The sequence below is a fragment of the Carcharodon carcharias genome, chromosome 16 (assembly GCF_017639515.1).
Source record: "Carcharodon carcharias isolate sCarCar2 chromosome 16, sCarCar2.pri, whole genome shotgun sequence".
NCBI classification, from domain to species: domain Eukaryota; kingdom Metazoa; phylum Chordata; class Chondrichthyes; order Lamniformes; family Lamnidae; genus Carcharodon; species Carcharodon carcharias.
This window is the reverse complement of record NC_054482.1, coordinates 75252529-75267438: the sequence shown is the minus strand read 5'-3', so window position 1 is coordinate 75267438 and position 14910 is coordinate 75252529. Positions and strand designations below refer to the sequence as shown.

The 14910-nt window shown below is 39.0% G+C and overlaps 1 protein-coding gene across 4 annotated transcripts in view; it reads left to right on the top strand.

Annotated features, from left to right (window-relative positions):
* The window catches only part of tut4 (terminal uridylyl transferase 4), a 91931-nt gene that overhangs the window by 26489 nt on the left and 50532 nt on the right, over positions 1-14910 (top strand). For all 4 annotated transcript variants that reach the window (XM_041208170.1, XM_041208168.1, XM_041208169.1 and 1 more), the window contains 8 exons: positions 281-369; positions 1181-1232; positions 3278-3347; positions 7262-7388; positions 9773-9892; positions 10608-10838; positions 11737-11911; positions 13920-14737. In XM_041208170.1, coding sequence (XP_041064104.1) covers positions 281-369; positions 1181-1232; positions 3278-3347; positions 7262-7388; positions 9773-9892; positions 10608-10838; positions 11737-11911; positions 13920-14737 — 1682 coding nt within the window. The remainder of the gene's footprint in view (positions 1-280; positions 370-1180; positions 1233-3277; positions 3348-7261; positions 7389-9772; positions 9893-10607; positions 10839-11736; positions 11912-13919; positions 14738-14910) is intronic.

Here is a 14910-nt window from a genome sequence, read left to right as displayed (position 1 = left end):
TGGGACTGGACGTAAAAGTGAAACAGTGAGGACAAGCGATGTGATGGTAATCCAGGAAGCAGAAGGATGCAGTAGTGTGAGAGTTAAATTTAGTGCTAGTTATAATAGAGGGAAGTTGTGCACTAATTGCCAAGATTAGAGTTGAAGAATGCCAAAATGCCAGCTTTCTTTTTAGGAATGTAAAGGAATAGAAAGGGTATTAATGCATTAGAATGTTCAATGACACAAGATGAGACTAGATAAATCTCTGTTGATTTATTTTGCTTTTTTTGTTTTACAGGTTGCTCACTGAGGTTGTATGGCTCTTGTCTTACAAGGTTTGCTTTCAAAACTAGTGACATCAACATTGATGTAAAATTTCCCTCCCATGTAAGTGATACAAAGTGTTTCCATTAATGATTTTTAACGTATACATATGAGTCATATGATAGATATATTCTGCATGCATAGTGTTAATATTTTTAACCAATGTTCTAGTGCCATAGAATTAGATTTTATAGGCTTCAACCTTGGTCATTAATTCATCCCCCTATTTAAAATAAAATGATTTTAAAATAAATTATAATTTTTGGTTTCTTCTACCACAACCCTCTTGTCAAAGTTAACATCAGATCCTTGCCAAACAAATCATTCACATTCACAAGAGAACCCTCACACAGGCACCTTCCGATGAAACCCTTGAACTTGCTGCCTGACATGTTTGAGAGCTCCACAGTTTGCCTTGCCCTCTAAATTTCTTTCATAACCCTGGCACTGACTGGGAACACTAACTGTCTGTTATTTTGGAGGCGACAAATCTTGTAGCTCTGCATAGCGCACAGAACATGAAGTAAATGGAAAGTGTGAAATTAACCTGGTGAAAGATTTGGATGTATCAGAAAATTAGGAATCTTTTAGGAAATATGGATTTTGATTCAGATTCATGACTTCTGCATCCCCAAGATGGAGTGATAACATTTATTTGGTATAAGCTTCTCTTTAATGTAACCTTGAATTGATTAGAATGACAATACAATAGCACTGTAAGTTCGCCACCTGCCCTATAATGTATAATAAATACTATGAATAAAATGGTGCATTTTAATATTATGCAATGTACAGTGGTTTAAAAATTTGCTGCATGATTCTTCCTCTCTCCATTGTGGGAATTTAGTTTTGTTCATTATTGTTTCTTTTGCAGTTAAATCAGCCAGATGTTTTGATACAAGTGCTGGATATTATTAAAAACAGTTGTAAGTTCACTGACTACCTCAGATAATTTTAAGTTTTGACTATTATAAACAGTATGGTTTGTGAAGATAGTGGGGATATTGGGTGGAGCCATAAAGTGAGCTCCATGTGCCGAGTTCCTGATTACAGCCATTCAGTTGTGTCAAGTGGACGCCAGATACTTCTTCACTAGTAGGCAAAAAGAAACTTCATATTCAAGCAGTTCCTACTGTCCAGTTGCAGCAAGGCATTGGGCTGAGGTCTGGAACTTTGTTGCCAATATCCTCTGTATTCCTAAGGGAGCATAGTGCAAGTTATACTTAAATGATGTGAGGAGATTTGCAAAAAAGAAACAAGGCTAATCATAAAATAATTTGATGATGTAGACATGTATAAAGTTCGTTAATTTATGTTGGTATCAGCCAAGTGAACCCCCTTAAACAAAATAAAATCAGTTTATGTAATTTTGCTCAACATAATCCTGATTTTAGGTTTAGGTTAAATGTTGGTTTCTCATTTCTTTTCAGCACATATTCAGTTAGTGTACATCACATACATTAAGATTGTAGTGATCATTGAACTAAATGGGCATGTTCTCACTCAAAAAGCAGAAGTCGAGAGGTGAAATGATTGCAGTTTTTATGAGTCTAAAGGGAATAAATAATATATATTATTAACAAGCAATTGCACCTTGTCCAGAACAGGCCTAGTGGGTACAGCCTGTGCTTGAGAAGAGGTAAATTGAAAACTAACCTGTGGAAATAATATTCCATTGAACAATTGGTTGATTTAGGTGACAGGCTCTCTGGGGAGATGATGGAGGCAGTTGGTGAGTAGTTAGCAGTATTGATTTATTAAAATACAAATTAGATTGATTTTCTTTCTGAAAATAACATTTTTGGTTACAGTATTTGAGTAATTTGAGACATAGCCTAACGTAAGTATAGTATGCCTGAGAGGAACTCCCTGCCTAACAGCACCGTGTGTGTATCTACACCACAAGTAAGTGGCTGACCACCACCCTCTCAAGAACAATTAGGATGGGCAATAAATGCTGGCCTTCCCACAAACTAATTTAAAAAGACAAACTAGATGAACCTTTTCCTTTACAAAAACAAAAATAGCTGGAAAAACTCAGCAGGTCTGCCAGCATCTGCGGAGAGGAACACAGTTCACGTTTCAAATCCGTGTGACTCTTCTGTGTGTGTGCGCGTGCATGCGTGCACGCGCGCTAGATAGAGGGCCAGTGATAGGTGGAGGCAAAGAGGAGGTTGCCAAAGATGTCATAGACAAAAGGACAAAGGGGTGTTGATGGTGGTGATATTATCTAAGGGATGTGCTAATGGGGACATTGAGGGTAGAAAGCAGGACAAGCAAGTGACACATGGCCCTAGTGGGGGTGGGTGGGGGGGGGAAGGGAAATGGGCCAAAAGGTGGAGATAAAACAATAGATCGAAATCAATTTAAAAATAGGTGGGAAAAGAAAAATACATTTAAAGAATTATAAATTGTTGGAAGAAGTGGATAATATCACTACCGTCAACACCCTTTTGTCTGCAACATCTTTGGCAACTTCCTCCCTGCCTCCACCTATCACTGGCCCTCTACCTAGCTCCACCTGTGTGTGTCGTGTGTCCCCCCCGACGTCCCACCAGCTTATATTTCACCTCATTTCTCTATTTCCTTAGTTCTGATGAAAAGTCATACAGACTCGAAATATCAACTGTGTTCCTCTCCGCAGATGCTGTCAGACCTGCTGAGTTTTTCCAGCTATTTTTGTTTTTGTTTTTGTTTCAGATTTCCAGCATCTGCAGTGTTTTCACTTTTAGCTGGAACCTTATCCTTTTCTGTGTAGCATTGCCTCTGTTCCAGAATTGCCTGCAGTTTTTTTAATAGAATTATTTAACATTTAGATCTTGCAACCATTATGCTTTATTTTAAACTTCTTGTACTCTATCAGCTTTGAAATTGGAGGAATATAAGATCCATTATTTATAAGTAATTCTTTAAATCGTGTACACTTTCTTCCTACCTGTGTCCTTAATGTATTTAAAATTTTACCTTCCAGCTTTATATTCAGATGTTGAGTCTGATTTCCATGCCAAAGTTCCAATTATTTACTGCAGGGATATAAAAAGGTTTGTGAAAGCCACAATTATAGTGAAACATTTATTTTATTCCTTTCTGAATGTTCATGGAAGTTGCTTACAAATGATTTAGAATGTATAGAAAATACAAAATGAAAAACAGCATGATAAAAAATACTGTAGCTACAAGAGCAGGTCAGAGGCTAGGAATCCTGTGGCGTGTAACTCACCTCCTGACTCCCAAAAAAGTGGCAGCTGGAATATAATGTGGGAAAATGTGAGGTTATGCACTTTGGCAGGAAGATTAGAGGAGCTGAATATTATGTAAATGGAGAAAGACTGCAGAAGGCTGCAGCAGAGAGAGATTTGGGAGTCCATGTGCATGAATCCCAAAAAGCTAACATACAAGTTCAACAGGTAATAGGGAAGGCAAATGGAATGTTGGCCTTTATTTCAAAGGGAACGGAGTATAAGAATAGGGAAGTCTTCCTAAAACTATACAAGCTACTAGTTAGACCACATCCAGAATGCTGTGAACAGTTTTGGTTCCCTTACCTAAGGAAAGATATACTGGCAATGGAGAAAGTCTATAAAAGGTTCACCAGGTTGATTCCATTCTGGAGGGATTTTCTTATGAGGATAGGTTGAGTAGGTTGGGCCTGCACTTATTGGAGTTTAGAAGAATGAGAGGCAACCTTATTGAAACATATAAGATTCTTAGGGGGCTTGACAAGGTCAATCTCAGAGTAAGGGGTCGCCCATTTAAAACAGAGATTAGGAAGAATTTCTTCTCAGAGGGCAGTTAATCTGTGGAATTCTTTACCGCAGAGGGCTATAGAGGCTGGGTTGTTAACTTATTCAAGGCAGAGATAGACAGATTTTTAATCAGTAAGGGAATTGAGGGTTATGGGGAAAAGGCAGGAAAGTGGAGTTGAGGATAATCAGATCAGCCATGATCTCATTGAATGGTGGAGCAGGTTCGATGGGCCAAATGGCCTACTTCTGCACCTACATCTTATGGTCTCCCCAAAGCCTGTCCACCATCGACAAGGCACAAGTCAGAAGTGTGATGGAATACTCTCCACTTGCCTGGATGAGTGCAGTTCCAAGAAGTTTGACACCATCCAAGACAAAGCAGCCTGCTTGATTGGCACCCCATCCACAAACATTCACTCCCCCTACCACTGACGCCCTGTGACTGCAGTTTGTACCATCTATAAGATGGACTACAGGAACTCACCAAGGCTCCTTAGACAGCCCCTTCCAAGCCCACGATCACTGTCATCTAGAAGGACAAGGGCAGCAGACACATGGGAACACCACCACCACCTGGAAGTTCCTTCATTGTTTCTGGGTCAAAATCCTGGAACTCCCTCCCTAACAGCACAATGAGTGTACCTCCACCACAGGGACTGCAGGAGTTCAAGAAGGCTGCTCACCACCACCACCTTAAGGGCAATTAGGGATGGGGAATAAATGCTAGCCTAGCCAACGACACCCAATTCCCATGAATGAATTAAAAAGCATCTGGTTTATGCCTGACTCTTGGGGATGACCTAATATCTTGAGAGTTCAGAATGACTTGTACAGACCATCTTTGAAGGTCCAGTCAAATGAAAAGTTTCCATCTGAGCAATTACTTTTCTGTTTTGGCTCCTGACAAACCCATTGTTCATCTACAGCATTTTTGCTTGTTTTCATCGCAGACTTCCAGCTTTCAGAATTCTTAAATTTCTAAGATATTTTCTGTATCACATAATTATACATGTTGTATTCCCTTTGTGCAGTGGATATATAATTTGCAAAAACATGCTTTTTAACATGAAGTTGTTGATTTAATTATAATCATGTAGACTGCCTCTCACCTTTCTCTGAAAGGCATTGACCAATATTAAAAATGCAAGTTGACTTTCATGTAGGTACTCTGATGCACCCTGCAGATGGTTGAGGTGATGGGGGTGGTGGGGGGGGAGTACATTGCTTTTTATGTTAGGTTTTGTGAAAGGGAAATCATGATTAAACAACTCCAATAAGTTGTGGATAAAGGGGAACTGGTGGATGTACTGTACTTAGATTTCCAACAGAAGGCATTTGATAAAGAGTCACATCAAAGGTTATTGCGGAAAATAAAAACTCGTAGTATTGGGGTAACATATTGGCATGGATAGAAGATTGGCTGGCTAACAAGAAGCAGAGAGAAACAAATAAATGGGTCTTTTTCAGGTTAGCAAAATGTAATGAGTGGTGTGCCACAGGGATCAGTGCTGGGACCTCAACTGTTCACAATTTATATAAATGACTTGGACGAAGGGATGGTTGCCAAATTTGCTGATGGCACAAAGATAAGTAGGAAAGTGCGTTGTGAAGAGGCCATAAAGAGGCTACAAAAAATATAGATAGGTTAAGTGAGTGGGCAAAGATCTAGCAAATGGAATATAATGTGGGAAAATGTGAAAATTCTCCATTTTGGCAAGAAGAATAAAAACGAAGCATATTAACTAAATCGTGAGAGATTGCATAGCTCTGAGATGCAACGTGAACTGGGTGTCTTAGTGCATGACGCACAAAAGGCTAGCATGCAGTTACAGTGAGTAATTATCAAAGGTTATTATTTATTGCAAAGGGAATTGAATACAAAAGTAGAGAGGTTATGCTTCAGCTATACAGAGCACCAATGCGACCACATCTGGAGTACAGTGTACAGAATTGGTCACTTTATTTAAAAAAGAACGTAAATGCTTTGGAAGCAGTTCAAAGAAGGTTTACCAGACTAATACCGGAATGGGTGGGCTGTCTTTTGAGGAAAGGTTGGACAGACTAGGCTTGTATCTGCTGGAGTTTAAAAGAGTAAGAAGTGACTCAGTTGAAGCATATAAGATTCTGAGGGTTCTTGACAGGGTGGATGTGGGGAGGATATTTCCTCTTGTGGGAGAATCTAGAACTAGGGATCACTGTTTAAAAAGAAGGGGTTGCCCATTTAAAACGGAGATGAGCGAAGTTTTTTCTCTCAGCTTGTCATGAGCCTTTGGAACTCTCTTCTTGAAAAGGTGGTGGAGCAGAGGGCAGAACTTTGCCCTCAGATGGTGGGTGGGCCCCACCGGCTCAGCGGTGGGCGTACAGCCGACCCCCGCCACCAAAACAGGGCGCGCCGCCATTTTGAGTGGGCGAGCCAATTAAGACCCGCCCAGCGGCCTGCCAGACAGGAAGCTTCCTGTGCGAGGGGTGGAGGGATTCCCCATCTGTCAAAGTGCACTCTTTCACGCATGCGTGCGAAAGAACGCACTGCTCCCTGAGGCAAAGTGCTGTCTCACTACTGACAGATAAGAAAAGTCAAAAAATAGATAAATATTAAAACAGTACTGCCCAATGCGATGTAAAGAGACACATGGCCTGAGACTAGAGTCAGTTGTGGACTGGACAGAGACTTCTATCGAAGCAAGCATGGAGTTAACTCATAGCTTGGGCTATACCCTATATTTATGTACATAGTTATGTGTTATCAATCAACACTTGATGTTCAACCATATAAAGTTCAGAACCTCTTTGTGAGGCCTTCTGATCAGAACATACAACAGCTTCAACTCTACTTTCCTGTCCTCCCCGTATACCTTTTGACTCCCTCGTCTATCAAGAATCAATCTAACACAGTCTCACATTAACCCTTGCTATGCCAGATACCCTTAAACTACAGAAGCTACAGTCAGAATAGTCATGATCTTATCAAATGGTGGAGCAGGCTCGAGGGGCCGAATGGCCAACTCCTGCTCCTAATTCGCATGTTCGTATGACCTATCCTATGGAGGAATGATTGCATCCGAAACGGAGATTCAAACTTGTGCTGCTGGTCAAAAACCCAACAATTGGATTATAGCTACTGGACCATGCAAAAAAAATCAATTTATTCTTTTAAATGCAATATTCTGTAGAAGATGTTTTCAGAATGTTCGTATTCTCTTCCCTTGCAGTGATCTGATTTGTAAAGTCAGTGCAGGGAACGATGTGGCCTGCCTTACTACTAACCTACTGGCAGCTCTGGCCAAATTGGAGCCTCGACTGATCCCGCTGGTTTTAGCATTTCGGTGCTGGGCAAGGGTGAGCATTTTCCTTCTGAATCAAATGTTTTCACCTTAATCACGATGGTGGTAAACACTGAGCCATTCTTCTAACATTTGGAATTAATGTTCAAAAAGTTATTCACAGTTGTATACTAAATATTATTCCAGTTTCAATGATTGAAGTACTTTTATTAATTATTAGTTAGAGGGGTGTATTGTTCAGCCAAATAGCTGGAATATTCATTCTGGAATATGTTCCTTAAAAAAAATTCTGCAATGGAGAATTCTCACAAAAATTTGGATGATTGCTGCCTTCAGTCGTTTGTGATATAGGTGCTGTTTTCTCTCACTTGGAAATGAGAGGAAGAAAGCATAGTAATAAACTGAAACCAAAAATTACTAGTGCACTTCAGACAAATAGGAGAGTGACTCATTGGTAGCATTCCTGTCTTTGAGTCTGATAGCTATGGGTTTAAGCCCTACTCTCGGACTTAGGGACATAATTTAGATTGCATTTTCATTGCAGTACTGTAGGAGGGTTGCTTTGGCAGAGGACTATTGAAATGTATGGTTCAGTACCACACCATGCACAACAGTTGCCTCTTCAGCAATAATGAAATGCTGTTGGCCCATATTTCGCAGTCAGCCATGATGCAATAGCAGTTGGCACTGAGCCCAAAGAAAGCTGCCCACAAAGAGCTAGCAATCTCTGTGGCCTGGATTTCCCCTTTCCTAACATTATTTTGAATCTGGCATCGTCAAGGGGATGCTCAGGTGCCCAACTGCAATGATGTCATCAAGCAGGGTAAGCAGTCAATTAAAATGAATTATTCTCTCAGGACGTAAAATATACTGACTTTTAATGGAGAAATTTGATATTCCACAGATATGAAATTAGTTTTTCAGGACCAATGAGGCAGTTCAGCAGAAATTAGGAATTTTAAAAACTTAGTTACACTTCATTCAACAAGGACTAATTTTAGTAAGGGCTTTACAGCGAGACGAATAGCATAAAAGGATAATTTTTTGCCCGGCAATGATTTTTACTTGACTGCATTCTGGGGCCTATCAACAGTGCACTCTGAGGAAATGTAGAATCACTGACAGCAATTTCTGGATTCCCACATCTAATTGTGCATGTGCAGACTCCAGATGTTGCTGTAAGTTTCAGAGAAGTAATGATGGCGAATGCTAACAGTTTCGTGCCTTTGATTCTTATTTTCTAAAAAACTATTTAATTAATTCTGTGTTCTTCTGAAATAGTGAATTGCTTATCAAGAGCTGCAGCTCCTCTAGTAGTGGCTTCTCTTCTCACCTTCATGTTGTCACCTCAGGAGCCTCCCAAACATCCATCTTTGGTTCTATCGACCACTTCATCTGCAAACTGCCCCTTGGCAGTATTATCCAAAGACACTGGTTCAATTTCCATGTATACATTGATGACTCCTCTCCACAATCTGTTCAGGCCCTCCACTGATTCTGAACTATCTGCCTGCTTGTCTAATATTCAGTCTTAGATGTGCTATAGTTTTTTTCTAGCTAGTCATTGGAAAGAGCAAAAGTCCAGGCACGAACTCCATACCCCTGTTATTGACTCAATCCCTTTCCCTGTTTGCTGCCTCAGGCTGAACCAAAGCTTTGCACCCTCATTGTCCTGTTTGGTTCTGAACTGATTTTCCATCCCTGTATCCTGTACATCATAAAAACCATCATTTGCTGTAGAACCTTCATTCATAGCTTTGTTTTCTCCAGACTTGAGTACTCAATATCTCTCCTCGTTAGATTCTCTGTCCACACAACATAATCTTCAGTTCATGCAAAGCTCTATTTCTCTCAGCCAAAACTGCACCAATTCTCACTAGCCCATCTATATTTACTGATCTACATTAAGTTCCAGTCCTACAACACTTCAAATTTAAAATTCTCGCCATTTTCTTTAAATCTCTCTTTGGCCTCATTGCTGCCTATTTTTGTAACTTCCTCCAGTTTATAACTTTCCCCAAACTCACCACTCCTCTGCTGTACTGGTTTCTTCCACAGCCTCCTTTCTTTATCTCAGCATTGGTGAGCCTGCTTTCAATTGCATAGGCCCCATGCTGTCAAATTATCTTCCTAAATTCCTCTGTGTCTCCACTTTCCTCCATTTCTTTTTGACCCTGCTTAAAATATATCCCTTTGACTTTGCTTTCGGCCATTCCTCACAAACATTTCTCCTTTGGCTTGACTTCCATTTTTCCTTGCATCTCGAAACATATTTTAAAGTGTTGTATAAAATTGTTTACTAATTTTCATATTGCCCCATCAACAGTCGTTAGGTGATGGAACAAATCTTCACTGTTTAATTTTTAGAAAAGATTAGACTGTAATAAGCTGTATCTACAATAACCTATTTAACATCCTTCAAATCCTTTTTTATTTTAGGTGTGCCACATAGACTGTCAAGCAGAAGGTGGCATTCCCTCTTATTCATTTACATTGATGGTAATCTTCTTTCTTCAACAAAGACATGAACCTCTCTTGCCAGCTTACTTGGGCTCATGGGTGAGGATCATTATACTTTTCTAAAAGGAGCTCTTATTCTGTTTTCCTTTGATTCATGTCTAACTCTTTAGTTTTTTATGAAAAGCATTAGAAATATCAAATCACATAACCAACACTTTCCTAGGTTACAGCAGCACATATTGCTGCATTTTTTTTTCATGGGATGTGGGCATCACTGGCAAGGCCAGCATTTGTTGCCCATCCCATATTGCCTTTGGACTGAGTGCCATTTCAGAGGGCAGTTAAGAATGAACCACATTACTGTGGATCTGGAGTCACTTGTAGGCCAGACTAGGTAATGATGGCAGATTTCTTCCTTAAAAGACATTAGTGAACCAGATGGGTTTTTATAACAATTGTTTATAGTTTCATGGTCACCATCACTGTTGGTGACTTTCAATTCCAGATTCTAGTATTTGAATTTAAATTCCCCAGAGCATTAGTCTTGTTCTCTGGTGTACTAGTTCAGCAACATTACCTCAATGGCACTGTCTCCCCCTATTGTGTAACTAAGACAAAGTGGTGTGGAAATTAGTATCAGGCATTGGTGCAAAACGGGTGGTATTGGATTAGCTGCTCCTCCCCTTTTTGCGCCACCGACCAAGATGTATTTCTACCCGAAAGCCTTTTTTAAAATGTGTACCATAAACTGTTCCCCCAGTTTTAATTTTGAGTTGGTGAGGAAAGTTTATTTGTCACTTTTTTGAAATCTTAGATTGAAGGTTTTGACTTGAAAAGAATCGATGAGTATCACCTGAAAGGAATACTGAATGATGAATATATATTGTGGGAGCACAGACCAGCAAACTCTGGAGAAACAAAAAATACAAGCAATGGAGATGGCAAAAGCTCAAATAAAGCAGATCACAGAAAATCTTCAAATAAAAAAACAGAAATCACTGAACCTAACAACCAAAGTAGTTCATTGAAGGAAAAACAAGGCAAAGTAAGTGCAGTATATCCTTTTTTTTAAAGACACACTTATAATTTGTGTACTATTCTGTGTTTTTACTAAGGTTTCTGTTATTGTTGAGTAGTGTAAGTATTAGAATTTAGCGCAAAATTATCTCAATCTTACTTTATTATAGTATTAACCATGAACTGCATATGAGCGGGGCATATTGAATTGGTAAAAAATATCCCTCGATTAAAGGGTTGAACTTCCAGACCAAATAGTTAAAATTGCAATTTCATCTCTCAATAATATTCACATTTTTATCCCCACATTAGGAAATTTATTGAAGGTTGTTAACTGGACAACAGAGACTGCTTTGTCTCTGAGGAGGAAAGTGTAACAATAATAATCTGCATCATTGAAACTCTGTATAGATTTAAGCACTGTATTGCTGGGTGGTAACTGTGTATAAACCCACACCCTACTCTTCTACCTGAGAAACTTTTAAAGTGAGAAGTTGACCAGAATGACAAAAATAAGTCAGCAATAAATCCAACTAGCAGAAGTGCAAACAGTGAGCATAGCTAGAATATATGGCTTTAGATTTTTACATCTCTATGTGTAGATAGCACAGTATCACAAACCAGTAATTACTTAAGTTAACTTTCTAATTATCTCTATTGTAGATTGACTCACAGCTGAACCTGTTTAAAAACATATATTTTTAATTCTCAATTTTCTTATTGTGCAGTTTCTGCTGAGATTTGGCCACTGTAGGGCCTAATTTGGAGGTAACTTTCTTTTTGCAGTGAGATTAGTTTAAATTGTTATGTTGACACAACTCTGATTTCTTCCTAGTACTGAAAATTTAAATTGATTGTTAACTCACACAAAGACCTGAAGAGACTTTTTATAAATCATTTATCGCACTTTCTCATTTTCTTCTTAGGCTGCATTGAAGTTTGGTTCAAAGCATCAAGTTTCTCTTGGACACCTCTGGCTAGAATTACTGAAATTTTACACTCTGGAGTTTGCATTGGAAGAATACGTCATCTGTATACGGGTAAAAGATCTTGTATCAAGAGAGCATAAAAATTGGCCGAAAAGGAGAATAGCCATTGAGGGTGAGGTGAACATATACCTAAAATGACATCTAATATGTATAATACATGGAATGCTCATCAATCACTTAAAGCTTAATTTTCTGATGAAGTGAATGACAAATTGCAACCTCCAAAATGATAAGATCGTACAAAATCTTTTGAGGGAGGAAATGAGCTGAGGTTTTGAAGGGTACTAATTAAGTTCAAGCTGTCAGCATCAGCGAATGGACCCTCTTATGCTATTTTCAGTTCTCTTAGTACAAATACCAGTTTGGTTCAGTGGCAACCCTCCCATCTCTTGAGTCAGAAGTTTGTAGGTTCAAGCCTCACTCCAGGTATGTGGCCTATTGCCAAACCCAGCCAGAAGGTGACTGCAGCATTTTATGAGTTAATGATAGGTTAAAGTTAATAATTAAAATAACACCCTTGAAATGTGTTTTCAAAATGTATTTCTCTCTTACTACTTCTAGGAAGAGCCTTGTTAGTAAAATTTGCTTATGTGACTGGGGTGATAACTGCACAGGCCAAGGTCAATAGATTTTTGGGTAATAAGTGAAATAAGGGATATGGGGCTAGTGCAGGAAGGTGGGGTTGAGGTAGAACAGTCGTGATCTTATTGAATGTCGGAGCAGCCTCAAAGGACCTAATAGTCTACTCCTGCTGTTTCTTATGTTCTCATGTATCATCGGTACACACAGTTTTTGTGCCAGTTTTCTGAAGATGAAATGTCATTATTACAGAGACCCTGTTATTTACAATATCAATGTGCCTAAATGTAATTTGCTGCACTGCTGAGGCATTTGTATTTCATAGGGAAGCACTGAATTGCCTTTAGGCTTCCGGGACATTTTTGCGTGCTGAACTTACATTAGGTAGTGATTTGTGTCTGACTTGACCCCTTTCATAGAGGCACAGTGAGAGACAAAGAGGAGGTTTGGAGGTGAAATTCATTTTGTGAGATAGTGCAATGGAAATAGAGAATCGACAGCCCGTTTTATACGCCGTCCGATTTTCTTCTCTACTGACTTTCACTGAAGAGAACTTTGGACAGAATATAAAACAGGCTGCCGATACACTATCGCCTGTTTTGTGCTAGCTCTCAAAACAAATTTTGTCTACTGTGTGTTTAACCTGGAATTAAAGCCTGCCCTTCCCGGTAAGAAGACTATTTATTCTTAAGTGATAACTGCTCTGCAAAGGAAATCATTAATTCAAATGTTACTGTAAACCTTTTTATTTGTATTTTCCTCCATCCCGTTTATTTTAATTCTCCCAGCCTGTATGTTTCAGGTTGTTTTCTCAATGTAATTCCTAACATGAAAATAATGGAAGAGATGGCTACTGCTGTGCAAATTTTGTGTTAGATGGTAGAGGTGAAGAATAGCTTTATTTTTGTCTTCCCTTTGAAATGCACTGAGATCTTAGAATTAAATTCTTTACACTTCACATATCTCCAGAATAAAACATAATACACAGAAGTTGAATAATTTAAACATGTTTCAAAACTTTGGAAGATATCCTAGACCAGGGGTCGGCAACGTTAATTATAAGAAAACCATTTTTAAAATTTAGTCATGATCAGCAATATCTTAAAAACCACAATCTGTTACTCAAATGCCAATCATAATGACAAACAAGACAGAGATGGGAGATGAGCATGTTTATATTTGCCTAAATTAGAAGATGGATGCCAAAAGTAGGAATTGAGAAAAAAATCTTTGAATGCAATTTCTGTTGTTGGATTTCTTTGGAGAGTTGTTTAATGTCCGGACAGGTTGCAAAACGTGTTCCATTGATCAAGTCAGGAGCTGCACGAGTCCTTAATGAACCTGCATCTTCGGATCAGCAGATTGCCAGCCCATGTTCTAGATCATCTCCAAACTAGGTCATGTTGATGGCCTTGCAGTAATAACTTAAGATTTCTGAGAGTTCTGTTATAAATACCATTGAAAGTATTTTTCAAGTACACTTGATGTATAAGGAAAAATGTTTTGTAATATAATTGCTGTGTTAATGTTTTTTTAAATAGACCCCTTTGCACTAAAGAGAAATATTGCTCGGAGTTTGAACAGCCAGATGGTGTTTGAGTATATCCTGGAACGCTTTAGGACTGCATATAAATATTTTGCATCTCCTCAAATGAAAGATGGGATCAAGTTAAAACCAGATGCTAGAAAAAAAGGGAAAGTCAACAATAAAAAGCCTGCAAAATCTGAAGAACGTTCAGGGAACTGTTGTCTGCCACAGAAGGGAACTGCAGTAGGGAGACATGTTAAAGAACCTTCCACCGATGGAGAAATGACAAATGGAACTAGTGACTGTGGAACACAAGCATTTACTAACACAAGTGTTGAATCTGCTGCAAATGTTAAAAAGGATTTTGAGCATTTGGAATTGAAGGGTGTTTCATCTTCCAACAGTGGAATTGCAGTGAATTTTAAAAAATGTGACCTGGAGAAACCAGAGATTGACAACTGTACAAGAGATCCAAGTGAAAGATTACTCAGTTGTGATTCAGCTGAACAATTCACTAGAACATTGAAGGTGGCTGATCCTTCAGAGAGTTGTTCAAAGCAGGCAGGTCTGGAACAGTTAGGACATGGGTCCATGGAAAATGTGATGCTACCAGCCAGTTTGCAGTTGCATAGACATAAAGATAGTTGCAAACTAGGAGCACATTGCTCAGAAGGAACAAATTGCACTGCCAGTTGTGTTTCAACTACCTCACAAACTTGCACAACAGAAACTGAAGCTCCTAGCTGCGCTGTTATTGATGACACTGGAAATGCATCAGAAACAGGGGAACTACATTATGTCTTTGAGAAAAGCATTCTAACAAATGGAAAGGCAAGTTATCCTCTGCATTTCCATGTACTGTGTTATGTATTATAGTGCAAACTTTAAGAAAGAATAGAGTTCTTCCTTGTATCTAGAAGCAGAAATGTGTCACTCCTCTAAGTTCAGGGAATGTTCTAGGAAACGACCCTACAGTGGGCTTATTTAAGAGTACCAGCCTGGAT